Source organism: Cibotium barometz, chromosome 60 (genome assembly GCF_041138505.1).
Source record: "Cibotium barometz isolate CiBa-2024 chromosome 60, ASM4113850v1, whole genome shotgun sequence".
NCBI lineage: Eukaryota > Viridiplantae > Streptophyta > Polypodiopsida > Cyatheales > Cibotiaceae > Cibotium > Cibotium barometz.
In genome coordinates, this window is record NC_141105.1 from 21,892,088 (window position 1) to 21,910,198 (window position 18,111).

General features: G+C 43.7%; 1 protein-coding gene across 4 annotated transcripts in view; it reads right to left on the reverse strand.

The window, feature by feature from the left end:
- LOC147605124 (RING-finger, DEAD-like helicase, PHD and SNF2 domain-containing protein) overlaps positions 1-18,111 on the reverse strand; it is a 72,499-nt gene that overhangs the window by 19,046 nt on the left and 35,342 nt on the right. For all 4 annotated transcript variants that reach the window (XM_086794427.1, XM_086794429.1, XM_086794426.1 and 1 more), the window contains 6 exons: positions 17,074-17,304; positions 15,055-15,310; positions 14,318-14,710; positions 11,423-11,986; positions 11,129-11,319; positions 8,119-8,335 (listed from right to left, as the gene is read on the reverse strand). In XM_086794427.1, coding sequence (XP_086650553.1) covers positions 8,119-8,335; positions 11,129-11,319; positions 11,423-11,986; positions 14,318-14,710; positions 15,055-15,310; positions 17,074-17,304 — 1,852 coding nt within the window. The remainder of the gene's footprint in view (positions 1-8,118; positions 8,336-11,128; positions 11,320-11,422; positions 11,987-14,317; positions 14,711-15,054; positions 15,311-17,073; positions 17,305-18,111) is intronic.

The following is an 18,111-nucleotide window of genomic DNA, read 5'->3' on the forward strand; positions in this document are numbered from 1 at the left end:
TGTTTTGCACTCCACCTGCAAAGGACGTGAGCCACTAGGACTGCAACCTTGTCATGCTTAATTAACCTACCTAGTGCCATTCAGGATTATTTTCATACTCTTTGTCTCTCTACAGCTCTCATAAGGAGGCTTCAAAAACTTGTAACTTCAAAGGCTTCATGCTTACATGGCGTTTTCAACCATCTTTGATAACTATGATACATAGGAAACAATCTCGTACACTTCTGCAAGATGCTATTCCTTGTGGAAAATGCTAATATAAGTTGAAACCAAAAACCGGTGGACAAATTTCTAGTGGAAGAAATTTATAACTGAACTAACTAACGAACCACAAATTTGTAACAGAAGCAGGGGGCTTGCACACTTAAGCTATTAATATAATTAAACACTTCTAAGATGGATAGATCTGCACAGGTGACATGGCACTGGGGTGAAATGGCCTGACCCTCCCCCTTGGATATATTTATTACAAAGCAGTATTTTAACTATAAAAGCTTTGGGGGCTCACCCAATCATTAGGTTTCTTGCCAGATTATCCACATACAATAACAAATCCAAATATACAAAAGGCTTTGTAGATAGGCTCAGTAATACCATGTATATGTGTGTTTGTCTAAATGAGTGGGTACTGATTCTTCCCCATACTTCACATATGCCAGTAAAATACAAATGTTCATCTGAGAAATATGCCAAATAATAAACAATAGATTCTCCAACCATAAACAACTGCGCGTGTGCACGCCCCAATTTAGCAGCTGGAGCCAGCTGGTACAGCAGGTACGGCGACACACAGCAGGTTCTCACCAGGTACGGCCAGGTACATGGTACTGTACAGTACAGAAGGTTCAATTCCAAAACAGCTGGTACAAATGGTAAGATATTACCGGTACAAGACAAAAGATGACTGTCGAGGTAGGTAGTAAGAATGACTGTCGAGGTAGGTAGTAAGAATGACGCAAAATGCTACAGGTGAAGAAGAAGATAGCGATGATAAAAAACTGCCTCCTCCAAACCTTTGGAAACTTCCATTCACTATGATTAAGTTGGTCGCCATGCTGTAAGAGAGTATGTGGGTGTATTTCAATATCCCGAATCATGTTCTTCTAGAAGGTCACGACTCTTTCTGGTTATTTTTCTATCAATTTTGGGAACCCAATTTAAATGTCTAGCCTATCATATGTGAAAATCATTGCTCATGGGGTTCCCAACTTACTCATGGGATGTCCAACTTATAAATAGTTATCCCTTTTTTAATGTAAGTGTGAATGCCTTTAAAACCGGGGAGCCATCTAATAAATTGTCCATCCTCCATTAAATATTGTGTGAAGATGCACTTTGTTGCTCCACATGAGAGCTGTTTTGAAGTTTGCTTTTGTAGATGATTTCTTTTATGACCAATAAAGGATCTTTTCTTGGAAAACAAAAATTGGGTTAGGCTTGCATGACCAGCTTCAACCAAAATCTGTATGACATTATATCGCACTTTTTGGTCTGGAGCTACACGCTCCAAGGGTGGTGTATGTATTTCAGTTTCCTAGTCCATCCTGCCTTGCATTATTGGTCTTTGTGTGATGCCTCCCAAAGCACAGTGGATTATTGTCATGCAGGATAATATACATGTTGGTATTCTCAATATTTATTACCCCAATCATAGAGGGGAGAGGACTTTTTTTTCCAAAGAGAGATCCTTCTATTAGTTATAGAGAAAAAACCAGCTGTTTGGCTGAATACAACACTGCTAGAAAGCAGTCCAAATATACATATGAGAAAAGGAAGGGGGGACTCCCTCCTCCCCTGGCCACTCTATCGGAGGGAGGTTAAAGTTGGAGGCAGAGGAAAAAGCCACACAGGGGGCCTGTAGTGCCAAGAAACTTCACCGTGCTCCCTCGATAGGAAGGGTCTGGGGGTCCAACCAAGCACGAAAGAAGGCCTCAAGATGCTGCTGCATGTGCTCGGACTCACCGGTCAAGCGTTCAAAATGGCCCTGGAGGGTGACCTCAGCTTGGGGCATGCGCCGCGGGTTTTGGGGGGGTGGGGGTGAGGGAGGGGGGCGCTCGCTGCATTGGGCTCGCCAAGTGTGCCAGGCAGCTATGCTATTGATCATATCCCATCACGAGCTAGTGTGACTGTGGAGTCCAGGGCCGTATTGGAGCTACTGCTATAGCCGTCACAGAGATGCGCATGTGGGTGAGACTCAAAGCAAGGCCTCGTCCATCATCCTCATGAAGTAAGACCTCGCTCGCCTGTGTAACCCAAGCTATAGCCCCCCATGTGATGGGCGGTGCTCAGATCGGAGGTAAATAGGTGGAGAATGCACTGTGCTTGCTCCCCTCATACGCCTCATGGCTTTCTTTGTGCCTGGGGCAATCCCAGAGGCAATGTCTCTGGCTCTCCTCAAGGCTGCCACCACACAGCAGCAACAACTTGCTGGTCTTCAAGTGATGGCCAAGCCACAGCTAGGCTCCGATGGGCTAAGAGCCAGAGAAAGAAGGAGAACTTCTGGGACGGAAGAAGCTGCTCTAGGGTTTGTGCCAAAAACTCCTTGATGAAAGTAGCCAGCACTCCCTGGGCCTGCCAGTGCTGCTGCGCTGCCAGGGTGCCATCTGCGGTCTTGAGGAGGATCCGACGGCTAAGCCGAGTGGAGCAGCCAAAGAATGGAATGGCCTCCTTGGGATCCTCAATCAATGGGTATCTCCACTGCCACTCTCCAAGATCCCAATGTACGTAAGCCAACGGGCTGTTCTCCCAAAACCATAAGCACCAAGGTGTGATGCCTCTGATGCACTTCCTCCCCTTCTGGCCCACCACGCAGACCCGTTGGGGAGGGGAGGGGATCGGAGGGCATCACCAAGCTGCCTTTGGGACACTGTCAGGAGGCTGCCCCGTCCGACCTCATGAATGCTGATGAGGTAGCCATGCAAGTACCCAAAACCACCAGGGGAACTCCGGTGCGGGAGAACAAGACCATCCATCAGATCTTGGGGGGATCCTTGAGAGGGAGAAGCCAATCCACTGGAATGGCACAATTGATGTTGCCGATCATAGTTAATGCTCCTCTCACGATGCCTAGGCAGTCCTGTTGTGTCAGCTCTAGGGGTCAATGGTAGCTCCGCCAGGTGCCTAGAGTCTAAGCTCGCCCCTCGCACACTCCGCCCAAGAGAAGTGCAATCCGACGCTGATTATGTGGCGATAGGGAAACTTATTGGGTGGCTCTGTCCCGAGGACCAACTCAATGCAATGATCCTCAGGACAAATGGGTAGGAGATCGTCTCTCAACATGACGTCTCTAAACTTTGGAAGGAGAACCGCCAGCTTCTCTTCTAAGGGTGTTGTTGGTTGAACAACAGACTGATGGACATGGACATAAATCAACACACACTCAAGTCCTTTTCTGATCGCTCTCTGGGCCTGGATATATGAAATAAATGAGTGGGATTCCTTGAATGCTCCTATCCCTGCCAATTATGACGAGCTCAAGTAAACCGCCAACAATTGTGAAGGTGTCTTGCTGCCAATCAAGAATGGATGCATGCTCTCCGTACCACTAGATACCGAGAATCATGTCACACCCCAGAAGCGATGAAACAACCAAATCTCCCTTGAATGTGGCCTTTTGAACACTAAACGAGCTTTATGAGTGATGTGTGTGTGGAGACTAGGTGTGAAACTGTCCACGACTAAATTATGTGACACTAATGTACAACTCATCTTCGTAGCCAACTGCGGAGAGATGGTGTCCTCAAAGCTCCCCATGTGGACAAAGAACCGATGTGCCTTTGCTGTGCCATAAGCACAGATGACAACTTTTGTCTGCCTTTAGCCTTGCCCTCCTGCTTATCATCAAATACCACTTAAGGCACTAGATTCAAAGAGGGTAACAACTGAATGACATTTGTGTTTGAAGGTGGAGGGGTGGGTGTAGCATTAGCGGTAGCAGCCACTGTAGAGGACGACGCCTTGGTGGCTTTCTCAGCCTGCCACTTTGTGCAATCCTTCTTACCATGGCCTACTTGATGGCAAAATAAACAACGGCAACCACTATAGAGGACAACGCCTTGGTGGCTTTCTCAGCCTGCCACTTTGTGCAAGCATTCTTACCATGGCCTACTTGATGGCAAAAGAAACAACAGTTCTCTCCTTGGTACCACTTTTTCTCATCTGGCTGGAGAGAACCTCCATTAGTGCCCTCCGTCTTTTTCGGCTTGGCCTCTGTGTTTTTCTTTCCGCCTAAGTTGCTCTGAGACTTATTGTCCTTATTATCTTTATTGTTCTGAGTACCCTTACCCTGCTAGGATGAAGGTTGAGACTATTGTTTGGGTTTGGGACTTGACTCGACCTGCTTGGACTTGCCTCCGTTCAACATTATTTCTTGGTTCTGAGCTAGAATCAAAGCCCAATCATAAGACTAAGGCTCAAAGTTCCGTACATGAAACCTAATGTTTGTATCCAACCCCCTGAGAAACTGTTTCAGCTTCTCGTCTTTCGACTTGCCCAATATTGTGCCATAGTTATGACCTTGTTTGAATAGGTTAGCATTGGAGACCCATTATGGAAGAGTTTATAAAACTCATCCTCCAAATTGGTTAAATACTGGGGTGGAAGGAACCTAGCTTTTAGGTAGGACACAAAAGTATCCCATACGTAATGAATCGCGCTAGTGGCTACATTTGTATGGAGACTTGACCAATGCTTTCACCAAGTAACAGCTTCCCCCGTGAGGTGTGAAGCTGTCAAATAGTCTTTGTCTTGAGGATCAACAACTTTAGCCAATGAAAAATATGCAACACATTTGATGTAAAAATTGCATGACTGCAGAATGATCACACTTACTGAAGTTCAGTTGAGCTCGTATGACGTTGGTTAAGGAACTAGGACCAAGTGCCAACTTGGGAAGGGTTGCCATAAGACTGGCTTGTAGGATTTCTCGCAACTGCCGATGCTCGAGTTGCATGGCTTCCGATTGAGCTTATGTTGATACTCCAGCGCTGCACGTTCTACTTGTCATCGGTCTTCAGCTTCCCTGCGTTTGGTTCTCTATCTGTCATCCCTCAACAAGTTCCCGTCTTCTTTGTTGCTCCATGAGAAGAAGCATGTGTTGAAATTTTGGGGACCCTGCTCTTTAGGCTGCTCTTTCTTTCCTTCTTCTTTTGCCTATTATAGTTGTAGCCTGAGTAACCTGGCTCCATTGGCTCTTGAAGGAGTATATTTGCACTTTGCAAAAGCGTTTCTTCTGTTCTTGTGTCTTCGTGGACACTTTCTTCTAAAGTGGTGTATTCGTGGACACTTTCTTCTACAGTGATGCCTTCTTTGAAACTTCTTTCTTCTTCTCCTGACATGGTGAATGGCTAGGTGGTTTTTCCTTACCTCACTTTTACCATTCATAGACTTGCTCTCACGTGGCCAAGCTGGGTCACAACCACAAGCTCTGATGCCAATGTAACATGCAACTTGTATGATCTATATCGCACAGCAAGACCTTCTTTATACCTTTATGTTATTGAGCATGAAGCAATCCACTTTTATCGTTATTCATAGGGGATAGAGCTGAAAAGAGAGAGAGAGAGAGAATGTAGCGATGACACCAGATTGGATCCCAATCTACCCACATAAGAACCCCCTCCCGCAAGGAGTATTTGCTTTATTACTTTGGAGAACTTCTGTTACAATGCAGAAAACTTACTGAGAATGATTGACAGAGAATGCCCAAACACAAGGATGATGTAGACCAAACATCTGCTGAACCATCAAATGGGTTGAAGACAGCTTTGAAGCCACTTCGGAAAGCCTTATGCACACCCAAATCTGCTGAAGGAGATACACTACTGAAGGCTGAATACTGAAGCAAACTTCAGGCTGCCTTGGGACTGAAGCACTAAGGTGCTTGGGCTGAGAATAATGTATGCAAAGACAAAGTCTTAGACACACCTATTCCTACACTTTTCTACTGTTGAATAGAATGAATTATGAGATGATTTCAGCAATGAATTCAGGGCTGCTTATATATGGGATTTGCTGCTGGTGGCCGGTGCATATATGCTGCTGTCAGTCATGCTCACGACTTGCTATTTTAGCATTAAATGCTATCCATGCTTATCATCGCTTCATATGTGTGATGCGCATGCTGGCCGACTGTAGTGAGGCTTGGCCAACTGCTTTCCTAAGCCCATAAAGGATGTTGACTGGCTGCTAAGTCCTTTGTATGCCTCTTAGGTGTGGCCCATGGTGCCCACAAGCCCAAGGCTCATAGGCTGGCCCAAGGGCTGGCCTAGAGCCTTTTAATCCTTTTGCTACGCATCCTCTAAATGCTCCTAAATGCCTGCTATGCTAGGGTAACCTACATCATTGATTGTTCTCCACGTGGGTTAAGTGCCACTGACACCTATGGCTTGGAATGACCTATGTAGCTCGTGCCTGACATGTCCCTGGACTAGGGCTCACAATGGGGTCAAGGCATACGACAATTACCTAAAAAGTATGAATTCTCTATAAGTATAGCACTGATGATGAGTAGGTGTGTCACAGTGCACCTCAATGCATGGGTGCATGTGACATTGGGTCATAAATATGTATGTTACTTTTTAGGCATTGCCCAGTTCTACTGGTAGGGGCAGTTCCATAAGCCTATAAATAGGCAAGCACATTTCATTGTGTATTCATATGATCCCTCATAGGTGTGACAAGTCTTAGGCTTAGGTGTTTTCCTTTTGGAGGCCATGTTGGCTAGGATCTATGTACATATTGATGCATATATACAGAAAACACTGTTATTACAGCAACATCTCTCTCTTCTCTTTGTTCATCTTTGTATTTTGCAAAGTTCTTATTATAGGCAGTTCTTCGGCATGTGACATTATTAGTATTAGAGCCTAGCAGAACTCCTAGAGGGGCTAAATTGGTGCAGATTTGGAAAACGCAGAGTACAAAGGTGGCTGTTTTTGGTCCTGACAGGAAAACGCAGCCAAGTGGTTCTTCAACATCAGGTATCCAGGTGGAGCCAGAACGAGGGCAGCCATGGGGTATAGAGCCCCTAGGTGGGTATCATGAGGTATGAAGCCCCCACATGCTCAGCTGAGCCGCCATGGTACAAGGATGAGCGGAGGAACAAGGGGTTGCAAGTTTTCAAGAAGGGATCAAGTTCTCAGCCCAAGAAATGTACAAGTCTTCAGCTCAAGGAGGGAACAAGAAGAACAGGTGCGCGTTCCTCAACACAGAACAGAGCATTAGAGATTGAAGCAATCCAAGGTTGCGGCAGAAGGTTCTTAAGACAAGATCTAAGTGGTCAAGAGTGCCTCAAGTTTCGGAAGAAGGATGTCAAGGATGGAGTCCACATCGAGTAAAGGGATGATGTCAATCATCCAAGATCAGTTGGATTCCCATCATCAAGCTTAGCAGGAGGGCATGTCTTATGCATAGATGTGGACATGCTTAAATCCTCTATTTTGGCTATGATTAGGAGTCTTTTATTGACCAGTTCTTTTTATGGGATTTTTGGTAATTCACTGTCCAAGGACCTTGCTGACAACATTCGGGTACTGATAGGGGCAGTTCCATGAGCCTATATAGTATAAATAGGCAAGTACAATTCATTGTGTATTCATCTGATCCTTGATAGGTGGGACCGGTCTTAGGCTTAGGTGTTTTCCTTTTGGAGGCCATATCTACGTACATATTAATACAAATATACAGAAAACATTATTATAGCAACATCTCTCTCTCCTCTCTATTCATCTTTGCATTTTGCATGGTTCTTAATACAGGTAGTTCTTCCGCATGTGACATTATTGTCCCGAAAACTGGTTGGGGATCAGGTCCCACAAAATTTCTTTGCCACCACCAGCCCATGGCATCGCTTTGTGTTGCCTGTGGGGTTCTCGAGGCACCTTATGGAAGAAACCCGTCTAGTTAACCGTAATGGTCTTGATAATCAGCTCTTCTTTTCCTGTTGATCCAGGCAGCAACACCAGACAATAGACCAGCCTTCCAAAAGGAAAAATTTTCCCGTTCTATCAAGTATGATAGAAACAACACAAGAGCCAAGGCTCAAGGAACATGTTAATCAAACTCAACACACACCTTAAAAAGGTCTAAGAAAATGATTTTACAAGTCAGCGTGCAAACCTGATAAAGTTGGTCCATTTCACAATGAGCACATAAAGGACCTTTTTGTCTCTGATCACAATTGGAACAACTTCCAGCTCGTTCCACATCATCAGCGCTTGGACTATCCATCATTTTATCAATATCAGAGATCTTATCAATGAGCTTCTCCCGATGATCAACAATGGCATCAAGCTCCCTATTTAGAATGTATTTTAAGCCATTTATATCATCAAATCTGCAAAGAAACAAAAGACTGTTGTCAGCAGAAAAGCAATGCTCTCCAGAAGATTTTTGTTTGCTAGGTGCATGTGTACGACTGCATTTGCGTTTGCATAATTTTATATCCACACTGGTTATCACAAGAAAAATAGTTTTTTTCATTCTTTCTCACAGGAAAGACACATCATAATCAAATAATGCATGTACAAAGAAGGAAAAATGTGTCTATGTGTGCACACATGTGTTCGGGGATTTCGAGTGGGCCGTGTTTCTTTTTTCTTTTTTTCCTGGGCAGGGGAAAAGGGGGAGAGCACGGGGGACTGGGTTGGAGGGACGGGATGGGCGCATCATGTCATTCAATAATGCAGATCTGAAAGAGAAAAATGTGTGCACACTTGCATACACACATAAGGCAGGTAGGCATTCATGTGTCTTTGCGAATGCACTTTTGTGCATGTGCATGTGTGTGCACGTTTTTTGAATGAGTGTCGGGGGCGGGAGAGAGTGGTTTGTGTGTGTGTGTGTGTGTGCGCACGTGTGCATGTGCCCGCACATGCCAACTAGTGTTTCTAGAGCTCGTCTTGAGCTCCTCTCTGAGGTAGTGTCAATTATGGATGCACAGGAAGCAAAAGACCTTGAACTTCCTTTTTCAGCTTTAGAGCTTGGTGTGGTGGGGCTAAATCTTTAGGCCAATGGAAATCTCCGGTTTGACTATTGAATTCTTTCTCCAATTTTAGGAAATACTTGAGCAGCCCCTGTTGCTTATGATCAATCAATCATGGTTGCAAGAAATTCTTTGCTGTTCTATATGGATAAACTCACTAATATTGGCAGTTACATGGGTTGCAATTACAAATGGGTGTGCATTGGTTGCTCAAGCTTCTGTTGATGACTCTTTTTTCTTCCTAAGAATACACCAAATGATCTTAAGTACTTATGCAAGATCTTGAGCTCTTTGTAGAGGCGGCAGGCTTGTTCATAAATTTCAGAAAATCAAAATTATTGCCATTGAAGGAGATGGATTGGCATAGCATTTTATGGCCGGGACAGATTATTGTGCCCACTGACATTGTTCGACAGTTGGGAATCCACTACGTTGGAATATGTCTCATCGAACTGCTACTAATTGGGTCATGCAGAGACTGCACACCAAATTGGATTACTCGCACTTATCTACTTGGCCTCTTCATGTGCAACTCAAAATTGTGCAGTCCATTCTTATGGCTTACATTCAATTCTTCTTGCCGCTTTTAATATGGTCAATACAACAAATTTCTAGCTTTATGTCAAAGACCATGGAGATTTTATGGCGAACAAAACATCATCAGAAAGCATTGTGCCTTCTAAGGTTTGAAAGAATTTGCTCACCCAAGTTGTATGGTGTCTCAATGTTCTTGATATTCATTATCATATGTTAGCTCACAAAGCAAAGCAACCCTACCACAAACTTTTTTGGCTCAACAATAGCCTTGGACTCTCATGCAATGTTGACAACCTATCAACCTTGCTTCTTTGGTAAATGGAAGCTACACTCCTAGGATATACTATTTGGACATGTCCAAGGCAATATTCCTCGCTGTCCATAGACAAGCCGGCTGTATGCTGATTGGAAAGCAATATTGCAATATGTTCACTGGTCTGAAAGACCTCCTTAGACAGGAAATTAATTCAAGCAAGAAACATACATTGGAGTCGCGCTTTTGCTGCTCCAATGGCAATTACAGCTCCTAGATGAGCTTACTTTTTGTCTATCAAAGGCATATGCACTGTGCAAGATGGCATATCCCTTGAGGGATGGGTTTTATCTTTCTTACAGGCTCAACGAAGATGGGGTTTGGGTATGCATTACAGGCCTACATGGCAGAAAATCCAAACACAATTACAGCCCTTCAACAAAGTTGTATTGGACCCTAGCCAGGATAGACTAGAAGATTGGATATTACATAGAGAGGAGACTTTTGTTTCTATGAAATTTCCTTTTTCACGTATCCCAACAACAAGGATCTACCAGTTGATTATACCACCACCTTGCTGAGGCTATGGAAAAGCAAGTTACCTCTCAAACACAGAGTCTTCTTTTGGGCGATGCATTGCAAGAGTACTTCCTGTTGGTAGCATTTTGGCGAAAAGAAAGATTGCTTCTTCTCATTGTCCAAGATGTTTTTCCTTAAATGAGAACATCATCACTTGTTGTGGCGCTGTCTTGACACACAGATTTCCTGTATTATTTATCTACATGCTTGAATGCCAGATTTCCAGGTGCACATTTTTCTCAGCATTTTTGGATATTTGTCAGATATATGAGCAGAGATTTCCACATATGGCCCCATTTTTCCAATGGACACAATTTTGGGCTCTCTACATAGTTTGGATTGCTCGTAATCGAGACTGGTTTTCTAGTCGTCCCCGATTGACAAGTACCAAAATTTCCGTCAATCGTTTGTGACAATCTCTACATGATTGCTATCAGCTCAGCAGTTAGATCAGTCTCATTTGGATTTGTTTTCCCACTGTTTTTTGTTTTTTGACATTTATGAGACCTCTTTTGCTTTGAGGGCGTCTCTCACTGTACATTTGACCTAATAGAAACAGTGGTTTTTACCAAAAAAAAAAAAAGTGTGCACACGCAAAAGGCAGTAGGCATGCATGTGTCTTTGCAAACACATTTTTGTGCATGTGAATGTGTGTACACATTTTTTGAATGGGTGTGGGAGGTGGGGGGGGGGGGGGGGGGGGGGGGGGGGGGTTACGTGTGGGTGTGGTTGGAATTGGGGTTTTGAGAGTATGGTTCGAAAATCAAGATTTGCACCTTAATGCCAAACTAGAAGCATTTTCATGCCCTCTTCTTGATAATGCTAGTGCATCTTTCTCCAATAAAGAATCTTTGATCTTCTGCACAAGTTCCTTTGCCTGTTTACTGCCATTCGGAAGTGATGCAAGAGCATCCAGCCACCACGTTGCTCCTTGCATATCTTTCAGCTCTTTCCAGCACTTGCAAACCTGTCAACCTTCAATCAATTACCTAATGGGAAGAAGACTTACCTCTGCTCTTCAAAAAGAGATAAAACAAAGTGAAACCAAACAGTATTCAAAAGAAAGAAACCTGATTGTGTGCATTTGTATAGTCTTGCCTGGCAGCTGAAAGCTTTGCATAGAATGAAGACATGTATTTTGCACTTATGTCCTGGCATTGCTGTTCCAAAAGGCTATCCCTTAAAGTTCTAGGCACACCACACACAGAAGATGACTCTCCTTTAGGGAAAGCTGTATCATTGCTTTCTTTAACAGTACATCCCTTTGACTCACTGGCCTTACCACCATCCAATTTCTGCATTTTCACTGCATGCAGTGCAGTGATATCAACTGATTGATCTCCAGGCCGTTTCTTCGAGATGTGACCTCCTTCAGGTGTATAACGGCCACCAGAACTTTCCTTTTGAAGAGATTCCAAAACATCGTGCAAGTTGTGAAGTACATGCAGCTTCTGCAAAGGGTCCACGTTGAATTCTTCAGCGTTTTCTTCCGTTGACGACAATGCTTCGCGGTATATTTTCACTGCACCAGTAAAGTCTTGCTCTAATATTCTTAGGGCAGCCAGCCCATTCAATGCTCCAACCAAGCTTCGCTGAGCTTCTTCACCTTCAGTCTTGGCCTTCTCAAGAAGCACCTGGATGTTCAAAAGGAAAAATGCATGAAGTTGGTGCGAGAAACTAAAGATACAGAAGAAAAAGATATGCGCATGCATGTGTGTGTGTGTGTGTGTCTCTCTCTCTCTCTCATAGACCCACTGGGTCTTTTGAAGACATTTAATATAACTTTCTTTCTTTCTTTCTCTCTCCAGGATCATTGACTTCCAGGACCAGCGTTGCCTAGGCCTCTTCCTGCTTGAGCTCCTTGAGAGAGCTTTGGCCCCAGCCACCCCACCCCCTCCCTCACCAACCAACCATCACCAGTTTCTTCCGGACCTAGAAGGTGGAGGAAACCGACATAGTGGATCTTGTGGACCCTCCACGAGCTGCTCTAGACCTACCTCGCCCGAGAGGAGTAACCTCAGACCAAGCCTCTGCACTCCAGCGTGCCTGATGCCCTCGGCCCCCCCATCCGCCATGATCACCTCATCAGCTCCAGATCCAGGACATGCTCCACCGCCATCGAGCTACCTTTCCACGTGACATAGTTGAGGGAGACCTCTCGGCCATACTCATTAGCCCCATGCTTGATATTTTGGAGAGTGGTATACCATCTACTCGGAGCTGATGTTGCTCTCATGTTTCCATGTTCTTAGTATTCCATGATGATTTTCCATGGACAGTTTTGTTTCACCCCAGTGAGATAGCTATGTTTATGTTTTCTTTCTGTTTTATTTTCCATTCCATGATGAGATATGCCATGGACATTATTGTATCACTTTGGTCTCATAGGCCCATTGGGTCTTTAGTAGACACTTAATATATCTTTCTTTCTTTCTTTCTTTCTCATAGACCCTTGTGTACGTGCATGTGCGTGTGTGTAGATACATACATACATTTGTGTGTGTGTGTGTCCCTACCAATATGTCTTGACATCCTGCATATTTCACAGACCACTCTTTCTCTTTCTCTCTCAGTTTTGTATCACCCCAGTGAGATAGCTATGTTTATGTTTTCTTTCTGTTTTATTTTCCATTCCATGATGAGATATGCCATGGACATTATTGTATCACTTTGGTCTCATAGGCCCATTGGGTCTTTAGTAGACACTTAATATATCTTTCTTTCTTTCTTTCTCATAGACCCTTGTGTAAGTGCATGTGCGTGTGTGTAGATACATACATACATTTGTGTGTGTGTGTGTGTCCCTACCGATATGTCTTGACATCCTGCATATTTCACAGACCACTCTTTCTCTTTCTCTCTCAGTTTTGTATCACCCCAATGAGATAGCTATGTTTATGTTTTCTTTCTGTTTTATTTTCCATTCCATGATGAGATTAGCCATGGACATTATTGTATCACTTTGGTCTCATGGGCCCATTGGGTCTTTAGTAGACGCTTAATATATCTTTCTTTCTTTCTTTCTCTCTCTCTCTCCGAGGGAGATATCACTGCCTCTTCCGAGAGGGTTTTGGGCCGTTACGCAGGGTCATGGAGTTTGAGGATCAGAGATGCCTGGGATTGTTTCTACTTGAGCTCAGGAGACATAGAGAGACCCTCTTGGCAGACAGGAGGCCGAGCCATGATGTGCCTAGACAGAGGACCCTGACAGATTTCTTCGGCACCAGCACCAGCAACCGAGCCCACACACCTCCTGATACCTCCTCCATTGGGCCATCAGAGCACCGACCACGCTCCCAGGGAGTCACCACTGATAGAGCAGTTATCTTATGTCATGCTCGTCGGCCACGGCCACCAAGATCCCGACCACGGCATCCTCACCATCGCCAGATCAGAGCCATTATTGCTCGGCATCGGAGGCGCCTACCTCGCTTCTACGACCTCTCCATTCTAGACAGCCCCATGGCGGAGATGCTTGATCTAAGGAGAGGGCAACACTTCAATTGATCACCATACATGGATCTACCTGATATACATTTTCCAGTATTTTCCAGGTTTTTTCTACTCAGTATCATCTCGGAGTCTTGCAGTTCTGTTCTTATAACTGTAGGACAATCAGTTTATTGTACTTTTTAGTCTTGTTCTCTTTGATGAGACACCAACTTCAGATGTACTCTCAGTTTTGGTCTCATAGGCCATTATGGCCTCTTAGAGACGTTAATATATCATTTCATTTCTCTACACACACACACATACACACACATACATATATACCTATATACCTGTGTGTGACATATATACCTATATACCTGTGTGTGTACAAATATACGTACATAAGTATGTATAGATTATAGATACACACACACACACACACGTACATATATGCATACACACACACATACACATAAATGTATGTATCTATATAAAGAATAGTTCTAGCAAACAACGGAAAGATAGAATAAAACCTTCAAAACTTCATCCATGGTCATGGGTGACTTTTGCAAGGACCGGAGTCCTGAACTTCCCACTTGCGGATGGCAACAAGCTTGGCGCAGGCTTAGTAAAGGATGAAGAACTTTTGCAGCTTCAGTATGAGTGAGTGTTCTGTCCTCACGAGTTTTAGAAGTCTGGCTTTTGCTGGATCCAGATGACTCAGACATTGCTTCCATTGCTTTTCTAGCACACCGATCATGCTGACGCCGATAGAAATGAGCCTCTATTGGGGAAAACGTCAACCAGGTCAAAAACTCTTCTTGTGGCGGTAAGCCCAATTCATGGCTGATGTGGGCTTTGGATGATCGCCACATGAACCTTTTCAAGTAATTATGCGTAAAGGTCATCGCTCCAAATACCTTTTTCTGCCAGAAGTCAAAACCACTAGGAATCATATTTAATCAACCTTTTGCTGTTGCCAGAAGTCAAAACCACTAGGAATCATATTGAATCAACATATTGGACTCCTGTACATACACTTACACAAATGTATGTATGTACCTACATATGTAGTATGCACATGCATACACAATGCACACACACAGACGTGTATTATGTGTGTGTGTGTGTGCACGCGGGCACACACGCATGTGTGCACATGTGCGTACACTCACATATATGCATGTGTACACACATGCATGCATGTGTATGTTTGTCTGTTTGTGTAAGTGTGCGCATGTACGTAGCTATAACCACTCCATCCGTTTACCTCATATGGTTCCTTTAGTATTCTTGTCCACCACAAGGAGTCGTTAAAAGGTTGCAAATCTAAAAACCTCAGCAACCCATGCAGATCATCGAGACTGCGTTGGATAGGTGTTCCAGTTATACACCAGCGTATTTCAGCATTTAGCCGTTTCGCCATTTCTGTAGCTCGTGTAGAACTGCTCTCTACCATTTGTGCTTCATCCAAGCAGACCCGCCACCACTTCATTCGTGTCAGAGGTGTTGGCACAACAGGGTACCTAACAGTCAATAGGTACACTCATAAGTCTTATACATATCCTATGCAAGCAAACTTACTCTTTTTCTTCTAACTATGTGAAACCCGTAAGGGGCATCAGGTACCAAGGCTGGAGTTTATATCCTTCAGAAGAGGTTTCTAACATGATAGTCACAGGTTTTGGACCTTTTAAGGTTTTTGGAGTTCTGTTTTGAAAGGTTTCTTCCCTCAATTAAAAAAACTGTGAGGTTTCTAAAAATATTAATAACACACACACACACACACACACACACACACACACACACATGTATATGTACATGGGAGAAATTTCAAACCGCCAAGGAGAGGTTTCAAACCCCCAAGCGGACCAGATCGGACAGCAGACCAGCTTTGGAAACCACAACAAATCTTGAAAGGGAGTAAGGGTGCATGTAGACGATGTGAGAAAAAATGGCAGTTAGGGCCAAAAAGGATTTGTTTTGCATGATCATGCTCTGTAAAATTCCAAACAACACAAATCCTTCTCATTGGAGCGCCTTCTCACACACATGTTTTAGCTCTCTCCCAAGTGTATCATAACCCCATAACGATGTGTTTTCTACCAAAAGACACTAGCATATCTTTTTTGCAAGTATTTAAAAGACAGGTGATAAAATTTGCCATAGGTAAAAAGTGTTGATAACCTATCCAACATGCTACTTCACATGTAACATGGCTTTGTCTCCCTGTGACACATGCTGCATGTATATTTTCTACAGCCTATTTCTAAGGCCCCCCCAAGAAACACAAGGATCTAGAGAATATCTATGTAACGGCCTACAGCCCTGCTTTTAGTTGTAAAAATGGACAATTGCAAGGCTCAAGGACCCACCCCATGTTTCTCTACCTCGACTAGACAGCACCAGGTTTCATCAATGGGGTGACAGTTTAATGTCTCTCTAGATATCGCCATAAATGTGCGTAATGTAACAACAATCTCCATGCCACCATCAAGGTCCATCAGCCCTGCAGCTGTACTCGTAAGCTCATGGTTTCACCACTACTCTACAATCTGGTAAGAGGTTGGGTGTTTATGCCCCACTCGACATGAGGAGGCCTAAGACAGAAAACAACCTCAACAGTCTCCACATAAGGAGACAAAGGCCTTCCAAAAACTGATTGAACTTGCAGACTAATGCAAGTAGTGCTTCTCAATGCACACGTGAAAAATGCGGCTGGCATGCACCCCTTTTTATCAGGCGGGGGTCCCAATCGCATACAATAATGCATGCACTGTGGAGGTGGGATATGACTCTTTGCCTATTCTACAAAGAGATGCCACTTTGTTTTCCCCAAATGAGTAGATCATTCTGTAGTCGCAAGTCAGTACTACCCAACCAGAGGCAGCTTGGTCTTACTGCCTCAAGGAGTTAGAGCTTGTGGTCGCAAAGTGGCCACAGTACCAATGGGGGCTTGGGGGACCTCCCCTCCCTGAGTAACCAGCCCTCACAACTAGGCTATGCCACTGTACAACACTTATTAGGAACCAATAAGCCAGGCAAAAGATGTCACAGGCTAGACAGCAGGTGAATCACACTTTCACTCATTTGTACAAGGGGAAGGTTACGCACTTTGATGGTTGACCTGGAGGAGGTGCTTTTGGGGTTTTGCAGTGCATGGCTTGACAGCATCGCTGCCTTAATGCAAGACTTGTGTTCCTATGCATGAGCATTCAAATAAAGTATCCAGAATCAATATATCTCAAAGTATTGAGATCATCTTTTAACGATATGGGAAACAAAATACCGTTTAGTGTAACGCATGGTACGTTGCTGTCCATCATCTCCATCTATGTCATGTGATAGGTCTGCTTGAAGAGTGTTGTATGTTGTCAAGACTATATCTGCCATAGCAAGTTCGTGTGCACCAACTACCTTGCCATACTTTGAACTCCTGACCTGCTCACCAGATTGAAGCCCAACCCCTCTTTGAAAACCTTCATAAACGATCAACTTCAACGCCCCCTTTTCTGTATGCCTGCAGCAATTAAGTAGACCAAATCAGTTAGCTACAAAATTTGGCATGTTCAGTGAAGAGATCATGGGCATGTCATCCTTAAGTTCTATCAAACTCTTCCTTGCCCTATAACCTTGCACACTCATTGATCCTGCTCAACCCTGAGTGTTTGTTTGTGGAATGCAACTGGCCTTGTGACATGGCATGTGGAACACAATTGGCCCTGTGATGTGGCATGATCCTGCTTAAGCCCACGTGATTGTCAAGGACCGCAACTGGCCATGTGATGTGGCATGATTAAGATCCATTTTTGTGTTGATTTTTGTTTTTTCCAAAATTCAAAACATTTCGGGAGGTGCCATTTTCGTTCCATTGGGACATTTTGACAACTATGCTACCAGTCCATATGCAAGCTGTATTTTTTGTTCAAGCATCTTTGATCCTCCTGCTTCAGCAGAATGAATTCCACCTTCACCATCCAAGAGAGCCATTCTTTTTCTAAAGAACAGTAGCAAAGTACTCTAATATTGCAGATATTTATAATTAAATAATTGAGATTAATAAATAAATTAATGTCTTTCTAATTCATTTTAATATAGAAATAATCTTTATGGGTCTAAAAATTAGTTTAGGATCATGGAATAGACTTAGAAATAATTTCTAGCATACGGTAGAATTTTAGAAATTAAATTAGGATTAATCTAGAGAGAAGGTGTCATAGAAAAAAGAACAATTCAGTAAGGTGTCAATACCCCTTCCAAGAAGCAATCTAAACAACAATGCAAGTCTACATGACAAATCCACCACAAGAACATGAAGGTACGGTAA